Source organism: Theropithecus gelada, chromosome 8 (assembly GCF_003255815.1).
Source record: "Theropithecus gelada isolate Dixy chromosome 8, Tgel_1.0, whole genome shotgun sequence".
Lineage (NCBI taxonomy): Eukaryota > Metazoa > Chordata > Mammalia > Primates > Cercopithecidae > Theropithecus > Theropithecus gelada.
The window spans coordinates 32,361,818-32,382,484 of record NC_037676.1 but is presented as its reverse complement, the minus strand read 5'-3'; the positions used below and the strand labels follow the sequence as shown (position 1 = coordinate 32,382,484).

General features: G+C 49.6%; 1 protein-coding gene across 1 annotated transcript; it reads left to right on the top strand.

Annotated features, from left to right (window-relative positions):
• Window positions 1-254: 254 nt before the first annotated feature.
• On the top strand, window positions 255-19,882 carry RNF122 (ring finger protein 122). The gene is made up of 6 exons (XM_025394539.1): window positions 255-707; window positions 8,562-8,718; window positions 15,921-15,966; window positions 16,226-16,267; window positions 18,140-18,222; window positions 18,777-19,882. Exons 1-6 carry the CDS (start codon window positions 683-685, stop codon window positions 18,889-18,891), a joined length of 468 nt encoding a protein of 155 aa, XP_025250324.1. The 5' UTR covers window positions 255-682; the 3' UTR covers window positions 18,892-19,882.
• The last annotated feature ends 785 nt before the right edge of the window (window positions 19,883-20,667 follow it).

Sequence of the window (20,667 nt, the reverse complement as noted above, 5' to 3'; positions counted from 1 at the left end):
TCCCTGGGCAGAAGGCGGGCCCCCACCCCGGGGCATCGCACGTCGCAGCTCCCTTCTGTGCAGACGGAAGTTTCCCCAGGCCTGGCAAGACGAAGTGGGAGGGACCCACCGTGCGAAGATCCTCCCGGCTTCCAGGGAAGGGAGGGCGGGCCTGCAAATAATAGCCGGGGGCAGGAGAAAGGCTCCGATTGGTCGGAGGGCGGGTGACGAACAAGGGGCGGAGTTTTCCTGGGGGGCTGGTGGGAGCAGTAAAAGGTAGGGGGTGTGCACCGCCGGGTGTCAGTTTCGGAACCCCAGCCAGCTCACCTCCGCGCTACTGAACCCGAGCTGTACCTCCGGCAAAGGTTTTCCCTCCTCCCCCGGCCGAGGGCTTCTGCCGCCCGGGCACCCCCGCCCCGCGGTGCCCCACATTCCCCCAGCCAGGGGCCCTTGGCGCGTGCGCTCCGTGCGACTCTGCTCCGCGGGACTTTGTTTGTTTCCTCCTCGTCCCTCTTTGTTGGGCTGAACACCGGCCTCGCCAAAGCCCCCCACTCCGGAGGGAGTTCGACTTCTCCAGCAGGGCGGCTGCAGCGCGCTGCCCCGACCCCGCCTGCGGCCCCTCACGACACTAGTGCTCCCACCCCGCCTTCCTGGCACCCCGCCTGCGTCCGTTCGCCCTAGGAAGCCAACCGCGACTTCATTGATGCACCCATTCCAGTGGTGTAACGGTGAGTCCCCAGGGCGAGGGCCGAGCCTACGTGGGGCTGGTGGGAGCCGCGGCGCGAGGCGCAAGGTCGGACAGCAGCGCGCTGGTCCTGCCTCGGGGACCAAGTTTCTCCTGAAATGGGACGGTCGAGAAGGCGTCCTGGCGCCCCACTCTGTTCTGCACAGCGCGGAATTTGAAACTATCCAGGTTTCACTCCAGGGCCTGGAAGGGGCCTCCGGACGGGCGGCGGGCCAGGGGCGTGGGAGCCGAGGGGTTCCCGGCCTTTGTGTGGCGGCCCGGCTCTTCTACCCCCATCCCCTGCCTTTGTGCGCTCAAACTCTGTTCTTTGTTGTGGTTGTTGGAGGAGAATTAAATCCGCGCTCGGGCTGGGATCTCCTAGAGGGAGCTCAAGTTCCCGGCCTGAAACTTTGCAGGCTATTGTAAATATGTATACCGTGCAGCGTGCGGGACGGGGCGCGGGGGTGGCTTCCTCTGGCTTTGTTGGTTTCCCATGGGCTGCTGGGGTGGCTTAGTGCCTGTGGAAGACTGGATTAAAGAGTCGCTTTCGGCCGGGCGCGGTGGCTCACGCCCGTATTCCCAGCACTTTGGGAGGCCGAGGCGGGCGGATCACCTGAGGTCGGGAGTTCGAGACCAGCCTAACCAACACGTAGACACTCCGTCGCTACTAAAAATACAAAATTAGCTGGGCGTGGTAGCGCATGCCTGTAATCCCAGCTACTTGGGAGGCTGAGGCAGGAGAATCGCTTGAACCCCGGAGGTGAAGGTTGCAGTGAGCCAGGATGGTGCCATTACACTCCAGCCTGGGCAACAAGAATGAAACTACATTAAAAAAAAAAAAAAAAAAAAAAAGCCGTTTTCCTGAGTTGATAAACCCTTGCAGAGAGCTCCGCTCCCGGCTGTCCCTGGGATGCCAGGCTGGCCTGGCGGGAGCCGTGCTTTCTGGCCCCAAAGCCGGATTGGGGTGTCTGCTCCTGAGCCCAAGGCCGCACCTCCAGACCCGACAACCCCTCGCCCCATTTCTCCCCAGGCCTGGGTGATGCTTCTAAGTTAGTTCATTTCACCTGAGGCTTTTTGGAGGTTCAGGTGATACTGGGTTAGGCTGGAGTCTGATTCCTCAGCCAGCTACCCAAATGTAGGTGTTTCCGAGCGGGACACTTCAAAACCTTGGATACTAATCGCCCCCCACCCCACCCCCTCCAGCCCCCCTGGAGTCCCACTCTTGACCGCGTTGTTCCGATGCTTGGAGAGTTTCTGGGAGAGAGAGATGGGAAGCAGCTGGTCTTATCTCTCAGTATGGCAAGCGAGCTAGTTACAAGGGAAAAAAAAATCATTCTTGAGAGTACTTCTGCCAGATCTTGGATTAATTATGTCAAGAGGCTTTGTTTTAAGGCACGGTTTGGGTAGCATGTATACCCCACGTCCCCCTACCCCGCCTTCCTTCTTTTGCTGATCAGATCTCATTTCCTGAAAATGAACCAAGCCGTATGTGATAGGCGGTTTTGTGGGAGAGGGGGCAGAGGATGGGGGTTGAGGAAGGCCCGTGCATCCTAGCATCTGGGAAAGATTCCCGTTGGCTGGGAAAGAGAAGCAGTTCCCAGATCCCCTGGTCTTTCTTGGCCAGCCCTTGTCTGACGTCATTCCTGCTCCCAGCCTGCCAGATGAGATGAGACATTCTGATGTCAACGCTTTCATAGGTTGGCGGAGACAATGGAACAGAGACTTAGGGAGAAATGAGGCAGCTGTTAGTAACACTGCCCTTTCTGGGCAGCCCCCTTTCATATCAGGTTTTAGACTTGCTGCTCTTTTTTTTTATTATTATTATTTTCTTGAGATGGAGTTTCACTCTTGTTGTCCAGGCTGGAGTGCAATGGTTCGATCTCTGTTCACCACAACCTCCACCTCCCAGGTTCAAGTGATTCTCCTGCCTCAGCTTCCCGAGTAGCTGGGATTACAGGCGTGTACCACCACAGCTGGCTAATTTTGTATTTTTAGTAGAGACGGGGTTTCTCCATGTTGGTCAGGCTGGTCTTGAACTTTTGACCTCAGGTGATCTACCCGCCTCAGCCTCCCAAAGTGCTGGGGTTACAGGTATGAGCCACCGTGCCCAGCCCATTTTAATGTTTTTTTGAGAGAGGGTCTCACTCTGACAACCATGCTGGAGTGCAGTGGCATGATCATGGCTCACTGCAGCCTCCCACTCCCAGGCTCAGGGGATCTTCCTGCCTTAGCCTTCCAGCATAGCTGTGACCATAGGTGTGTGCCACTACACCTGGCTACTGGCTAATTTTTAATTAATTAATTTACTTTTACTGATAGGATTTCACTACATTGCCTATGCTGGTCTTTAACTCCTGGGCTCAAGCAATCCTCCCACCAGACTCTCAAAATGCCGGAATTACATGCAGGAGCCACCTCGTCTGGCCCTCTTTGCACTTCTTAGAAAAGTGACTGAGAGATCCTGTCCTTTGACTCCAGTGAAGAAGCAACCCCTCCCCCACGCCTTCAAAAACTACCTGGAGTCCCTCTTTTCTGGGGCTGGTATTCTCTGTCCTTATATAGTTTTAAAGAAAAACTTTACTGCAATGTCAGCTTTTGACCAAATATTTTGCCGTTTCTTTAATAGTAACACAAGCAAGTGAACCATCTCCTCTTGACTACGCTCTTCCCACCAACCTCTTTAACATGTAAAATACCAAGCTCACTGATTCAATCAGTGGGGAGATAAAGGGGAAGCCTTTATCAGACGGGATAAGATGGTGGGGATAAACTGATCAGAAGACTTATGGGGGGCCATCGTGCTTGTGGAGTGCACAGATATCCTCTGTAATAGCTCTAACCAGGTTCTGCAAATTCCCAGAACTGGAAACCAAAGGAGGTTTCAGCTCATAAATGGTGCCTGGAAGAACTAAGGCAGATAGGGGGTTAGACCCTCTTGTAACATCAAATACTGCTGAGGAAGGAGGTGAGAAGACAGCTGGGAGCACCAGGTCTCGTTGGAAGGGAAGTCCTAAGGCCCTTTTCCAGCATAGACTGAAGTTTGTCACTCTAGCCAGTCTGCCATGATGTCCTCATGGAAAATTGTTCTTCTTTGACCCACAGAAAGTAAATATTTGGGTGGGAGTGGTGGTGAAAACCACTTTCTCTCTAACCCCTGCTGGAGCCTAGACACAAGGGACTTCCTGTTGGGTACAGCAAAGTTTAGTAGCTAATTATTTCTTTCATTTCAACTTAATCAAAAAGTCTTTCAGAACAAGAACTTTTACTTTCTGTTTTCCCACAATGTGTAGGTCAGTGCATAAAGCAAGCCCTCAATCATACTCGCTGGTTGACTGGTGATCCATTAGCGGAGGGCAGTTTCTGGGCGGTTTTCCCAAACATCAGTCCTGCTGCTTTGAAGTGGGAGGTTTTGCCAAGGGGACCAGGTTATTTTAAGCAAATGGGGAATTATTTATCTGTTAACTAGTTATTGAGAACAAGCCAAACTCTAGGCTAGTCCGGACACTGGAGAATATACAAAAGTCCAAGTTGGAGTCAGCAAACCTAGGAGGTTCAGGCTTTTTTTTATTTTTCTTGAGATGGAGTCTCGCTCTGTCGCCCAGCGTGGGGTGCAGTGGTACAATCTCAGCTCACTGCAGCCTCTGCCTCCCAGGTTCAACTGATTCTCCTGCCTCAGCCTCTCAAGTAGCTGGGACTACAGGCGTGCACCACCATGCCCAGGTTTTTTTTTTTTTTTTTTTTTTTTTTTGAGATGGGAGTCTCTGTTGCCCAGACTAGAGTACAGTGGCACGATCTTGGCTTACTGCAACCTTCGCTTCCCAGGTTGAAGCAGTTCTCCTGCCTCAGCCTCCCGAGTAGTTGCGATTACGGATGCCAGACACCACACACAGCTAATTTTTGTATTTTAGTAGAGATAGGGTTTCACAATATTAGCCAGGTTGGTCTCGAACTCCCGACCTCAGGTGACCTGCCCACCTCGGCCTCCCAAAATGCTGGGATTACAGGCGTGAGCCACCACGCCTGGCCTGAGCCTCACTTTCTATGGTGAAAATCTTTGTGTCTTTTTTTCCTATGTGGTAAGATCATCTAATCATTCTTCTGTCCTTTTTTTTTCTTTTTTTTTTTCTGAGACAAGGTCTTACTCTATGGCCCATGCCAAGTGCAATGGTGCAATCGTGGCTCACTGCAGCCTCGACCTTTCAGACTCGAGTGATTCTCCCATCTCAGCCTCCCGAGTAGCTGGGATTACAGGCACTTACCACCACACTCAGCTAATTTATCATTATTATTATTTGTAGAGGTGGGGTCTTACTGTGTTGCCTAGGTTAGTCTTGAACTTCTGGCCTCACGCGGTCCTCCTGCCTCAGCCTCCCAAAGTGCTGGAGTTATAGGTGTGAGCCACCACACCCAGTCTCTGCTTTCTTATAATAGTACTTATCATATAATCAATGATTAGTGCACATTTGAGTTACAGTAACTGAATGATGTAAGACAGTTACTGAGTAAGCAGGGGCCAGAACAAATGATGGAGGTCATGAGTGCTGTAGAGTTCAAGGAAGAGAGGTTATTGGACTATCACAGGCTTGATGGGCCTCAGAGAGAGCGTTTCAGGCAGGGAAAGCTGTGTGAACAAAGGGAAGCAGGTAAGGACAAGGTGGGACAAGAAATAGTGAAAAAGACTGACCCACGTGGGATAGTATTTGAGAACTTTTAAGTAGGAAGTTGTGAAGGGACAGGGTGAATGTTTTAGGAGGACTTGAAGCCAGTCATGAGTTTGGAAAATACAAGATCAAAACAAAACAAGAAGGGCACAGTGGCTCATGCACTGTAATCCCAGCACTTTCTTGGGAGGCCAGACGAGTGGATCACTTGAGGTCAGGTATTCAAGACTAGCCTGTCCAACATGGTGAAACCCAGTCTCTACTAAAAATACAAAAACTAGCCAGGTGTGGTGGTGTACACCTGTAGTCCTAGCTACTCAGGAGGCTGAGGTAGAAGGATTGCTTGAACCCAGGAGGCGGAGGTTACAGTGAGCCAAGATAGTGCCACTGCACTCTAGCCTGGGTGATACAGTGCAAGACTCTTTCCAAAGAAAAAATGAAGAAGAGAAAAAAAAGCAACTAGGAGGATGTGTCAGGCGTGTGGGGTAAATGAGAGAAGGAACTAGAAACAGGGATGACATCAACTGGGAAACAGTAGGAGGTGATGAGTGTTTGCAATAGGGCTGTGGCAGTAGAATTGGACACAGTCTGAAAGAGGTTTGAATGGAGGCTCGTTGTATACTCATCAGTAAGGGATGAAGAGGACTGATGTCCAAGTTGGCTTCCAGTCTTTCAAGCCAGCGTTCTGCTGAGTTGTGGTAGCACTGGTCGTTAGCGTATAGAATTCTGTGGCATGTGAATGCATCTGGCTCCAAGATGTCAGGAAAGTGCCTGAAACCCAAGGCCTGGGTACAGAGAACCCTTTGGAGCTGGGCTTTCCTAGCTATTTGACTGTGGGCAGGTTACTAAATGATTGAGTCTTTTTCCCATTGGTGGGGGAAGTAACCTTTACTGTGGCAGTACAAAGATTAAATTGATAGCATGAGAATATGCTTAGGATGTAGCAATGGACAGCAAATTCCAGCTCTCTCATTCATCAAGGACTCCTCTCTTTCCCTTTCCCTTCTGCCATCCTCAGCCATTTTACTTTACTTTTTTTTTTTTTTTAGATGGAGTCTTTCCCTGTCTCCCAGGCTGAAGTATAGTGGCACGATGTCGGCTCGCTTGCATCCTCTGCCTCCTAGGTTCAAGTGATTCTCCTGCCTCAGCCTCCGGATTAGCTGGGATTACAGATGTGTGCAACCATGCCCAGCTAATTTTTTAATAGAGATGGGGTTTCACCATGTTGGCCAGGCTGATCTCAAACTCCTGACCTCAAGCCATCCGCCCGCCTCGGGCTCCCAAAGTACTGGGATTACAGGCATGAGCCACCAGCCACCACGCCTGGTCAAGTCATTTGACTTTCTACTGGGCTGCTCTCTTTCCAGCTATAGCTTGGCTATCACAATTCTAGGTGTCTCTGAGAGACATGATCCCCCCCGGCCCCCCGCTATGACTATAGGTTCATGCCTATAGTCCCAGCACTTTGTGGGGCTGAGGCAGGAGAATCTCGTTGAGGCCAGGACTTGGAGGCTACAGTGAGGCATGTTTACACCTCTGCACTCCAGCCTGCAGGGACAGAGTGAGACCTCGTCTCCAAAAACAAACGAAGTTCCTTTTCCAGCAGATCTTTTTGTTTCTTTGCTCAGAACCTGGTCACATACCCACCTGAACATCAAATACTGGCAAGGGGGCAAGGGAGAAGTGACTATCATGATGGGTAGGCCAGTCAATATTTATCCCTGAGTCCTGTGAGAAGGGACGCATCTAGTGGCTGGCCAGTGCTTTTCAAACTGAATGTGCAGGGGAATCACCTGAGGAGCTTGTTAAAACGTAGGTCCTGGCTGAGTGCCGTGGCACATGCCTGTAATCCCAGCACCTTGGGAGTCCAAGGTGGGTGGATCGCCTGAGGTCAAGAGTTCAAGACCAGCCTGGGCAACATGGTGAAACCCCATCTTTACTAAAAATTCAAAAATTAGCCAGGCATGGTGGCATGCGCCTATAATCCCAGCTACTCGGGAGGCTGAGGCAGGAGAATCTGGGATTCTTGAACCTGGGAGGCAGGGGTTGCAGTGAGCCAAGATCGCGCCACTGCCCTCCAGCCTGGGCAACAGAGCGAGACTCTGTTTCAAAAAAAAAAAAAAAGCATAGGTCCTGATTCATGTAGGCCGGGATGGACCCGAGAGTGTACGTTTCTAAAAAGCTCCCAGAGGATGCTGTTGCCATTGGGACCGCACATTGAGGGTTTGAGTAGAAAGAGGGAAGGTGACCACAGTAAGGGAAGTTGCAACCTCCTCTCCACCCCCATCGCCACTTTCTGGAATGCTGGCCCAGGACTTGGAGTGAACAATTTCTATTCTAGTCCTGGCACAGCTTGTCTTCTGGAGCAGGTGGCTTAATAATGACAAATGACCTTTGCAATTGTCCTTTGCAATTTACAAAGCATATTTCTTACACACTCATTTTCAGTCCTCTCTCTATTTTGCTTGTTTTTATATAACAAAGTTAAGCTTAGAGGTAACTTCTTAAAGGTCATATGGCTGGCTAGGGAGCGGGGAGTTAGAACCCAAATAATAATTTCTCAGCTAAGGCTGTATGGGTTCTGACCTGATAGAATTAAGTTCTCCAGTTTCTGCTCATTGCCTAAATTCTTTTTTTTTTTTTTTTTTTTAATAGAGATTGGGTCTCACGCTGTCACCCAGGCTGGTGTGCAGTGGTGTAATCACCGATCATTGCAGCCCTGTATTCCTGGGCTCAAGTGATCCTCCCACCTCAGCTTCCTGAGTAGCTGGGACTACATGGTAGTACATGCGCTACCACGCCCAGCTAATTTTTCTATTATTTTTTGTAGAGATGGGGTCTTGTGTGTTGCCCAGGCTGGTCTTGAAGTCTTGGCCTCGAGAGATCACCTGCCTCAGCCTCTCCAAAGTACTGGGATTACAGGTGTGAGCCATCGCACCCAGCTTGCCTGAATTTATTATTTCTTAGATGGGGATATTGTTTTAAGTATTTTGGATAGTATTCAATTTTGTAGATCAGATTTACTCAAGATTACATAGCTAGTAAGTGTTAGAACTAGGATATAAAACTGGAGCCACTGAATCTGAGGCTTAGATGCGCGGAGCCTGCCAATTATTTCTATCCTGCTGACACAGTGCCATCAGCCCAGCAGTAAATTTCCAACCCTAATGATTTTTTTTTTCCCTCTCCCTTTGCAGGGTGTTTCTGTGGCCTGGGACTGGTTAGCACCAACAAGTCCTGCTCCATGCCACCCATCAGTTTCCAAGACCTTCCGCTCAACATCTATATGGTTATCTTCGGCACGGGCATTTTTGTCTTCATGCTCAGCCTTATCTTCTGCTGCTATTTTATCAGGTACGTGGATCCCTGGCTGAGCGGGGTGGGAGTCCAGCAGGAGGGAGGAGACCAGGGCTGTGGGGTAAGCTGAGCGAGGATCCCACAGCAGAATCACCAGTCTTATACTGGAGGCACCGCTTTGAGGACATGGCTGAGCCTGCTTTTCTCTAGGCCCCTGAGGGTCTGATGTTTCTATTTACATCAGCCTATCAAGTTGTTCCTGAGCATATAAGGTCACCACGGGTTGCGCTGCATCCCACCACCTCGCCAGTTATTCTAAGGTTGCCTAGAATTTCTGTGTGACTGAGTCATAAAGTTAGCAGTCCTTTCCTTGTCTGTCTGTCTCTATTCCTACTCATGCCCTTTGGGTGGTCGGGAACAGGTGGGCATCAGTTATGCCAGCATCATGTTCCTTTGCCCTCCTGGGACCTGTTGTTAGCCCTCCAGATACTAATATTAGGAAGCAAGCCAGTGTCTAGAGAGCTACTTGGTTTTTGTTTTGTTTTGTTTTTTTGAGATGCTCAGGCTGGAGTGCAGTAGTGCGATCTCAGCTTACTGCAACCTCCACCTCCCGGGTTCGAGCAATTCTCCTGCCTCAGCCTCCCGAGTAGCTGGGATTACAGGCGCACGCCATCATGTCTGGCTAATTTTTGTATTTTTAGTAGAGATGGGGTTTCACCATGTTGACCAGGCTGGTCTCGAACTCCTGACCTCAAGTGATCCACCCACCTCGGCCTCCCAAAGTGCTGAGATGACAGGCGTGAGCCACCACACCCGGCCAGAGCTACTTGCTTATTCTGCCTTATAAGCTCTTATTTTTGAGAGTGGAAAAAAATAAAACAAAAAAAAAACTAAAGAACTATCATTTATTCTTAATTGCTTAGGGATCCAGAGGAAGACCTGGAGTTTAGCAGGGCTCTTCACCCTCCAGGAACGCTTTCTCTGTCTCCTGCTGAAGGACTTGGGAACTGGTGGCTGGTTTTTGTTTTGTTTTGTTTTGTTTTGTTTTGTTTTGTTTTGAGATGGTGTCTCACTTCATCACCCAGGCTGGAGTGCAGTGGCACAGTCTTGGCTCACTGCAACCCCTACCTCCTGGGTTAAAGCGATTCTCCTGCCTCAGCCTCCCTAAGAGCTGGAATTATGGGTGCATGCCTAGCTAATTTTTATTTTTAGTAGAGACGGGGTTTTGCCATGTTGGCCAGGCTTGTCTCGAACTCCTGACCTCAAGTCCAAGTCATCCACCCGCCTTGGCCTCCCAAAGTGCTGGGATTACAGGCATGAACCCTTGTGCTTAGCCTCTGGTGGCTGTTTTCTATAAAAAATTTTGAGCATGACTGGTATTTAGAATGGGAATCAAAGTAGTAGTGTTTCTGACTGGGGTTTACTGTTGGCATTGACAATTCCTCATTGTGTGGGACTCTTCTGTGCCTTGGAGAATATTGAACATCCCTGGCCAGTAGGGCATGGTAGTAGTCTTTAGGGCCATTGTGGCCATCAGCTGTCTCCCCCGCCACCCACACATTACCAGATGCTTGGGTAGACATCAGCTGGGGTCTGGGCTGGTGACGGGTCAAATAATTTAAGAAGATTAAATTAAGATTAAGGAAAAGGCTTTGCTGGCTTTATTCCTAAAATGCCTGTCTGGGTTTGAGTGCTTTGCTGGAAGGCAGCTACAAGAGAGGCAGGTACTAGTCCATCTTCCCCAAGGCTGGAAGAGCTCCCTCTAAGAAGGGGAAGTGCCGTCGGCACATCTCCCCACCACTCCCAGGTGCTACCTTGGACCTGTTCTTTCTCAGAACTTTTCACATAGGTCCCTGAAACTGGAATTTTCCATGTAAAAATCTATGCAGAGGAGATACTGGTTTATCTTCCCTCTTGTACAATTGGGTCTGAAGATTACATCTAACCATTAAGTGGAGATTTCTGGTATCTCTTCTCTCTTCATGTCTCCTCCCCTTTCCTGAAGGCTGTTTTTTCCCTCAAATTCTTCCCGACCACCAGCCTCCCAACTCCTGCACCCCCATGTTAAGCAATTCACACGTAAATCCTGGAGACAGAGGATGAAGATATACCAAATACCAAAGATTTCTTTATGATGAGGCTGACAGGAGTTTGTAAAACTAACTCTGTTTGTTCCCTTTCCTCCCTGCTCTCCTTGCCCACCACACACACACACACAGAGGCATACATATGCCAAGCAGCAAAGGGCTTCAAGAGACCATCTGAGCCAGGCACCATGCCCTTGCCTGTAATTGTAGCACTTTGGGAGGTCAAGGCAGGAGAGTCGCTTGAGTCCAGGAGTTTGAAACCAGCCTGGGGAACAAAACTCCATCTCTACAAAAATGACCTAGAGAAAACTACTCTGGGCTAGGAAGTGGGTGACCAGGGTTCATTTCCTAAATCAACCAATAATAGGTGTGACCTTAGGTTTTCTCTTTTTTTTTTTTTTTTTGAGACAAGGTCTTGCTCTGTCGCTCAGGCTGGAGCACAGTTGTGAGATCTCGGCCCACTGCAACCTCCACCTCCCGGGCCCAAGCCATCCTCCCAACTCAGTCTCCCAAGTACAGGCGTGAGCCACCGTGCCCGACTATTGTTTTGATTTTTTGTAGATCATTTTTTGATTTTTTTTGTAGCGATGAGGTTTCACCACGTCACCCAACGTGATCTCAAACTCCTGAGTTCAAGCCATCTGCCTGCCTCAGCCTCCCAAAGTGCTGGGATTACAGGCGTGAGCCACAGTGCCTGGCCGTTAGCCACTCTGTACCAAGGACTTTCCATAGGCCAGGCATTGTGGTCACCATTTTATAAACCATTTAGCTCACTTAATCCTCAGTTTGGGTATTAGCCCACTTTATAAATGAGGAACTTCATGCCCAGACAGTTTAGGATCTGCCCAAGGTGATACATAGAGGAAGACACAGAGGTGGACAAGTCTGGTAGCGGTGAGCTAGGGTCTTGCCAAGTCCTTCCAAGTGTTTGCCTTTTGAGTCGTATTCCTTGAAGTAGAGGAGTTGCTGTAGGCTCCACGGCCACCCTCTTGCAGGTCAGGGTCAGTTCTCGCAGAAGGACAGGCTGGAGAGCTGTGGATTGCTGATTTCTTTTTCTTTGGCTATAGTCAAAGAAGAGAACAGGGCCGGGCATGCTGGCTCACGCCTGTAATCCCAGCATTTTGGGAGGCTGAGGCAGGTGGATCACCTGAGGTCAGGAGTTTGAGGCTGGCCTGACCAACATGGTGAAACCCCGTCTGTACTAAAAATACAAAAATTAGCTGGCTGCGGTGGCAGGCGCCTATAATCCCAGCTACTTGGCAGGCTGAGGCAGGAGAATCGCTTGAACCCGGGAAGTGGAGGTTGCAGTGAGCTAAGATCATGCCATTGCACTCCAGCCTGGGCAACAAGAGTGAAACTCCATCTTAAAAAAAAAAAACCACACACACACAAAACAGAACAGTAACCACATGATGCTAAAAGCTGCCCCCACTGTGGTGCTACTCAGCACCACCTGTTCCTTCAGTAATCTGCTCCTGCGTCACCCTGCCCTGTTCTGTAGCCTGCCTGAAGCCTGCTGACCCTGAAGTTTCACAGTCCCAGAGGCTCACTGGTACGTGGTAGCCTGTGAATGTCTATATATAGAAAGACACACAGGCGCAGAAACCACCACTTCCTCTCCCTGCTTCTCGGTTTCCTCCTCAGCCAAAATAGGCCCCACTGCTCCTGACCTGGTGAGCTCAGCAGCCAAGGCCAGCCCCTCGCTCATTCTTCCCCCTCTCTCAGAGCTGACCTCTGCCCTACACAGGAATGGAGGGGCCGGGGAAGTACAAATAGGCAGGAAGGGAAACATTATTTTCAGGACCTGGATGCATTGTTTGTTCTAAAAGGGAAAAGAGGAAAGGGAGAGCCACTGGCAGCGGCTAGAAATGGTCTCATTGAAATCGGGGTATTTTTAGTTGCTGTGCTTACCCAACAGCTGAGAAGGCCACCTGTCCAGACTGGTTGGTACTAGGCCCCCAGCTGGGATTGCCCAGGGTTTTTGCTTTTTACTCTATTTTCCTTGCAAGCTTTTCGGCCACATTTCATCATGATCTCATTCTTTCTGAGCTGAAATCTACATGCAGGATGAGGGGGCAGCTCTGAAGCTTCCCTGTTCTGAGTTTTGGAGGATCCCTGGGCAAAACCACTAAAGGATTCAGCCAGACAAGAGGCATGAGGGGTGGAGAAGTGGTATTCTAGGTGCCTGGGGTACAGAAAACAGAAAAAGACAGCGTCTACTACATAAGTATAGCCACGTTGCAGGTGAGACATTAGTGCCTCAAAGATGCATAGCAGTCCCTCATTCCCCAGACAGTTAAAAACACAGGCTTTTCACCACTTCCTTATTTACTCTGCACGTACCTCATAACAGAGCAACAGTGTCTTTCTCCCTCAAGGCGGCTCTGACCTCCCTGTCCATGGGAACACTTCCTTTCCACCTCAGCTGAACCCCGTGTCAGTCAAACAACAGTAGCCACCTAAGCGTTGGGTATGTCCTGCCCTGCTCATTTGGAAATTGGGACAGAGACACATGTGTATGTACGAAGACCTTTTCTGGACCAAGAAGCTGTCTGCAAAGTGAAGGATGGGACAGTGGGAGCCTTGCTTAGGCCTTTAGCCCAGCCCTGCATTAAGCAGAAAGGATATTGTTGGGAGAAGGGGGAGGGGAGGGGATGGTGGATGTGCTGCCCTAGCGCCCAGGCCTGTGGCATGAGTCCACTTGGACTGGAACTCTCAAGAGGCTCCAGGAACATGAACCTCGCCAGGTCACCTGACTTCCCATCAGGAACAATGGAGGAGGCTGGCAGCCTGATCTTATCTGCCCTGCACTGTGTTGCGGGCCTGGCTTTACCCCCATCTTCTGCCTTTTCCATCACCCAGGCAGCAGCTTCAGCTTCTCACCACACCCCCTTCCACTGGGGCTCTTTGTGATTGGAGCCTCCCTTTTTTTGACTTGGGTCAGCCATCCATCTATCCACTCATTTGTTTATTTATTTAAAAAAGTTTTTCTGACAGCATCTCACTCAGTTGTCCAGCCTGGAGTTCAGTGGGGACAATCCTAGCTCATTGTAACCTCTGAACTCTTGGGCTCAAGTGACCCTTCTGCCTCAGCCCCCCACAAGTAGCCAGGACTACAGACATGCACCACCATACCCGGCTAATTTTCTTTTGTTTATCTATTTTTGAAGAGACAAGTTCTCTGTGTATCACCCAGGCTGGTCTCAAGCTCCTGGCCTCAAGCAATCTGCCTGACTTGGCATTATTCTTTATTTCTGTTTTCAGCCATTTAAGAATAAAAAGCACTCTTAGCCTGTGGACCCTGCAAAAACAAGTAGTGAGCTAGATTTGGTCCTCAGACTGAAGTTTCCTGCTTCTCCTGGCTTGCTGGGTTTCTATGTTTCCTTCCACATAACCCAGGACTGTGTTAAGAAGTGATCACCAGGAAAAGCCCCATAAGGTTCCCCCATAGCACACATACAGGAGGCTTTTTTTTTTTTTTTTTTTGAGACAGGGTCATGCTCGTCACCCAGGCTGGAGTGCAGTGGTGCGATCTCTGCTAACTGCAGCCTTTGCCTCCTGGGTTCAAGAGATTCTCATGCCTCAGCCCCCAACTAGCTGGGATTACAGGTGCATGCCACCATGCCATGTGAATTGCCCTATGAATTTTTGTATATTTTGTAGAGATGGGGTTTTGCCATGTTGCCCAGGCTGGTCTCAAACTCCTGAGCTCAAGCAATCCGCCCACCTCAGCCTCCCAAAATGCTGGGATTACAGGCATGAGCCATCCCACCCAACCCATATACAGGAGACATTCTAAAGCCACCCGCAGAGTTCAGCATGGAAGATCCTCCACCCCTTCCTTGAAAATAATATGGCACCAAAGCCAGTGTATAATTATGGTCTCGGCCATTTACACAGCAAGCCATTCAGAGTTGTAAACTTAATGAAAGGTAGGGTGTGTCCCAGGACCAGATCAGATTCTCAGGACTATGATGTATTCCACCTGATTGGGGAACAGACCACATTATATGGTAAAGAGCTTGGACTCTGTCATCACACCAACTTTGATTCACGTCCAGACTCTGCTACCAATTAGCTCTGTGATGTTTGGGCAAATAAATTCACTTTGAGCTTCATTTTTCTTTTTCTTTTTTTATTTTTTTTGAGACAGAGTTTCACTCTTGTTGCCCAGGCTGGAATGCAATGACACAGTCTCGGCTCACTGCAACCTCCGTCTCCCGGGTTCAAGCTATTCTCCTGCCTCAGCCTCCCGAGTAGCTGGGATTACAGGCATGCACCACCACGCCCGGCTCATTTTGTATTTTTAGTAGAGACGGGGTTTCACCATGTTGGCCAGACTGGTCTTGAACTCCTGACCTCAAGTGATCCACCTGCCTTGGCCTCCCAAAGTGCTGTGATTACAGGCATGAGCCACCGCACCCAGCCAGGCTTTATTTTTCTTACCTGTAAAAGCGAAGGTATCTCACTCTTAGAGTGTGAAATCATTAAGAACATATATGAATATGTTAAGTGTCCCAGCGACACATAGCAAGTGCTTCATAACCATTATATTATGCTATTGCCATTAGAAATGGCATGCCATGTTTTGGCCATTGAGAGTCAGCCCGTATGCAGGCCACCAGCTTAAAATGAAAAGCAGAAAACAAAGGAGGCATCGTCTGTGTTGTCTGGCACAGTGAAGGGAAGAGTGTGCTTTGGTTCCAGAATACTTAGGTTCTCCGTGTGGAAAATTCCCCAGGGTCAACAGAGACTTATTTATCCTGCTATCCTGGCTTAACAGAAATAACCCTTTTATGCTTATCTGTCTAACTGCTGCACACTCAGTAAACACAGTGTTGATTTCTATACAGTTTGGGTGACTGAAGGAATTTGCCGACCAGAAAAAGGCAGGGTGAGTGAATGAGCTATTTGGGGGTGCTGTGCTGGAGGGTCCCCCAATCTGTGTATGAGACCTGGTGGTGAATTTTGAGGCTGTTAAACCCGAGTAAGAGTCTTAGTCTTTCATCAACCCGTGTTGGCCCGCATAGGTCCAAAGTATGCCCTGTGGTGTGTATGGGACAAGCACCCCTCCCTGCCCTCGGAAGAATGCCCAAGCAGCCAACCAGCCTCTCCTGCTTTGAATCGTTCTGTTTAACATGCTTTCTCCAATTTTTTTTCTCTTTCCCCCAGCAAACTCCGGAACCAGGCACAGAGTGAGCGATACGGATATAAGGAGGTAAAGTGCTGTGTATTCCCCTAGAAGCTTCCTTCTCTGCCTGACCTGATAGGAAGAGGCAAAGAGGGCAGGCTCAGGCTCTCCTGGGCAGGAATCCCCCTGGCCTCACCTCTGGGCCTCCCTGAGGCTAACCCCCTTCAGTGTCTGAAGTCTGGCTTGCCCCAGGCAGTCCAGGGGACTCCCTTCATTGGTTGATACTACCCGGCTGGCCCCAGTGGTTGGTTTATCTTCGGACATCATGCCTCCTCTTTCTTTTCAGGTGGTGCTTAGAGGTGATGCCAAGAAGTTACAATTGTATGGGGTAAGTGTGCCAGGAGAGTGTGCAGGAGGGCCCCCGCAGGTGAGGCAGACCACACCTCGCTCCAGCTCTCAGCCTGGACGCTTTTCAGAAAACTGCTTAGTGCATGCTTTCGTATCTCCTTTGGCCAAATAATAGACACATCTCAGCAAGTAATTAACATGTGGAATTGATTACATCTGGAACAGCCTCAGGCAGAAGGCATGAAGGGGTCACAGAAGGGTTTAGATAAGTAGTGCCTCACGGCCCCAGAAATCCCACAGTGCATAATTTTTACCAGGAGGATGGTCACACCCTTTCATGCCATAGACAGAATTCAGCTAACTTTCCCTATGTTCAGCCCCTATGTCCTGGTTGTTACCATAGAAAATGGGGTCCTTTTACCTTTGTGTATACCCCATCTTAACAGACTAGATCTGACTAGTGTGTTGATTCCCATGGCTCTCCCATTTCTCTCCCACCAGACTCCCACCCATACACCAATTCTTTGAGTCCCCTCAACTCTGACTTGAGGAATTAGTTATATCCTATTCCTTTCCTACCTATGCCTCTAAGGTCACCTAACCCATTTCCCAAGGCTCCTGATCATGACCACAGACACTCCTGCTCCAAGCATGTTTGTGGTTGTCTGGGAGCGGGGAGGATCACAGTTCCACTAAACATGAGACCGCCTAGACATGGCCTCATTTTGTCTGTTACGCCTCAGCAAGTGCAGATGTTTCCCAAGCCCTTCTCTCGGAGAATAATTCAACTGAGATCAAGGGAGTTAATATGTAGGGATGTGGGAAGTCTGGATTTAAGGACTGTCACTGGGCTGGGCGCGGTGGCTCATGCCTGTAATCCCAGTACTTTGGGAGGCCGAGGTGGGTGACTCACCTGAGGTCAGGAGTTCGAGACCAGCCTGACCAACATGGTGAAATCCCATCTATATTAAAAATACAGAATTGGCTGGGTGTGGTGGCGCATGCCTGTAACCCCAGCTGCTTGGGAGACTGAGGCAGGAGAATTGCTTGAACCTGGGAGGTGGAGTTTGTGGTGAGCCGAGATTGTACCGTTGCACTCCAGCCTGGGAAAGAAGAGTGAAACTCCATCTCAAAAAAAAAAAAAAAAGAACATAACCGATCACATGTACTATGCCCCCTTACCTCTGGTTGGTATTAAGTGCCACCTCACCAAATGTGTTGGGCAAGAAAGGATTGAAAACCATTCTTTTCTTTTTTTTTTTTTTGAGATGGAGTCTCACTCTATCACCCAGGCTGGAGTGCAGTGGTGCGATCTCGGCTCACTGCAAGCTCTGTCTCCCAGGTTCATGCCATTCTCCTGCCTCAGCCTCCCGAGTAGCTGGGACTACAGGCTCCCGCCACCATGCCCGGCTAATTTTTTGTATTTTTAGTAGAGACAGGGTTTCACCATGTTAACCAGTATGGTCTCGATCTCCTGACCTCATGATCCACCTGCCTCGGCCTCTCGAAGTGCTGGGATTACAGGCGCGAGCCACCGCGCCCGGCCGAAAACCATTCCTCTAGGACAGTACTTTCCAGTGCAGTGGAAACGTCTGTGATAATAAGAATGTTCTTTATTCGCACCATTCAATGTGGAAACTATTAGCACCATGTGGCTGTTGAGCACTTGAAATGTGGTGAGTGTAACTGAGGGATTGAATTTATAATTTCATCTAATTTTGGTTAATTTAAATTTAAACAGCCACATGTGGTTAATGACTACCATGCCATCAATACAGTTTTGTAAAGGATGGCTAAAAAGTTTCCCTGCCTCATAGAACAGACTGGGCTAGAGCTTAATTTTCTTGTCTGGGGATGAATGAATGAGATGCTTCCCCAGTTTCCTCACACGCCTGCTCCTTTCTCTCTGCAGCAGACCTGCGCAGTCTGTCTGGAAGACTTCAAAGGGAAGGATGAGTTAGGCGTGCTCCCGTGCCAACACGCCTTTCACCGGAAGTAAGTGGGAATGTGTCTAGGGTGCCTGTCAAAGGAGAACTAATCAGGGATCATCTTCTGGAAGCTTCCAGTCTCTGCCACTTTCTATTTACCCCTTGCCAGTGATGTCCCTGGTCCTGCGTGAACACAGAGCAAAGCCCAGGTGGATTAGGTTGGGACAGGGATAGGGATGTTCTTCTTCTTTTTTTTTTTTTTTTTTTGAGATGGAGTTTTGCTCTTGTTGCCTAGGCTGGAGTGCAATGGTGCGATCTCAGCTCACTGCAACCTCTGCCTCCCAGGATCAAGCAATTCTCCTGCCTCAGCCTCCCAAGTAGCTGGGATTACAGGTGCCCACCACCATGCCTGGCTAATTTTTGTATTTTTAGTATAGATGGGGTTTCACCATGTTGGCCAGGCTGGTCTCAAACTCCTGACCTCAGGTGATACACCTGCCTCGGCCTCCCAAAGTGCTAGGATTACAGGTGTGAGCCACCACGAGATATTCTTGTTTCGAGAGACAACTGGAGCAGTGTGGTCTATCTTGTTAGAGATTACCGTTCTTCATTTGTTCCCAGGTGTCTGGTGAAATGGCTGGAAGTTCGCTGTGTCTGCCCCATGTGTAACAAGCCCATTGCTGGGCCCTCAGAGGCCACGCAGAACATTGGGATTCTATTGGATGAACTGGTGTGAGTGCTGCCACTACACCGAGACCTGGAGAAGACCTCTTGCCTCGTGGATGCCTGGTCCCTCTGCACAGCTCCAACCAACAGGACTGTAGGGTGATGATGATCACTTTCCCGGTGATGGGAAGGGTGATCTAGGGCTGGGTTTCCACCCTCAGTTCGAGACCAGTGCCAGACGTGCCCCCACTTCCTGCCTCCTGAAGCCTTCTTCCCTGCTACTCCATGCTGGTGGCCTCTCCCATCAAGACCACTGTCTCCCGGTACTGGACTGTCTACCTGCCTTGTCCCTGTAATGGGGGGAGGCATTCACCCCGATCAAGAACATGGAGAACATCCTCTTTCAAGGCTCCCCTTAGGAGGATGAGCTGCCCTGATCCAGAAGGGATGAGATGGGCTCTGCCCTCTCTACAACCTTCCCTCCCCTTCCCACTCCTTCCAGAGGAAGGTTAGAAGGGAAGGAAGGAAAGATCAGGGAACCAAGCACCTCCACAGGAGGCGAGGGAGGCTCTGTATGAAACAAGAGCAGGGACCTAAAGGAAAATGTCAATGTTTACATGGGACCTATGGAAACAAAGGCTGGCCGGCGCCAGCTGACTCCAGGGTAAGAGAGGGCCCGTCCCCTGCCAGGACCCACGGTGCTATCCATTCAATCTCTTCCTCAGTTAATCTCGGAGCTTCCTATTCTCTGTTGAGGTTTGCGGTCCCCTCTAGAGGAGGGCTAGTTCTATGCTTAAGTGGATTCCCAGGGGCCTTTTTTTTTTTTTTTTTTTGGATCAAAAGGGGTGTGGGGATGGGGGTGTCTATGGTTAAGCAACAGATACCTCCTTCCCTTTGTAAATAGTATTTTTATACTTCATCCTCACCGCTCAGGCTTTAGATACGAAATCCCCAGAATGGAAGGGGGTGGGGATTTTCTGTTCCTCCCTGGAGTGGGTGAGGGTGGAAGAAAGTTACATATTTAAAGAAAAATAAATTTAATAACAAGTTTCTCTAACCTACTTTTGCTTGTGGTTGTGGCTGCCTGGCCCTTTTCTGCCAATAGAGGGAAAAAAGTTCTCGAATTGCCTCTTCTCACTTCTCCATACCCAAATCAAACACATACACACACACACACACACACACACACACACACACACACACACGTTCCTGATCCTTTTTAAATTTCTTTATCTTTTTGAGGCAAGGTCTCACTCTGTCATCGAGGCTGGAGCGTAGTGGCATAATCACAGATCACTGCAACCTCCCCAGCTCAAGTGATTCTCCCACCTAACTTCCCAAATAGCTGGGACCACAGGCGTGTGCCACATGCCTGGCTAATTCTCTAAAATTTTTTGTAGAGACTAGGTCTCCCTATGTTGCCCAGGCTGGTCTTTAACTCCTTGCCTCAAGCAATCCTCCCACCTCAGCCACCCACAGTACTAGGATTACAGGTGTGAGCCACTGCACTCAGCCTAAAAGTTCCTAATCCTTAAGAACAAAAATCGATCTTCGATTATTAGCTGAACAATGTATGTTAGGATTAACACTAAGGTACATTAAGACCTTGCTAGGCCGGGCGCGGTGGCTCAAGCCTGTAATCCCAGCACTTTGGGAGGCCGAGATGGGTGGATCATGAGGTCAGGAGATCGAGACCATCCTGGCTAACACGGTGAAACCCCATCTCTACTAAAAAAAAAATACAAAAAACTAGCCGGGCGAGGTGGCGGGCGCCTGTAGTCCCAGCTACTCGGGAGGCTGAGGCAGGAGAATGGCGTGAACCCGGGAGGCGGAGCTTGCAGTGAGC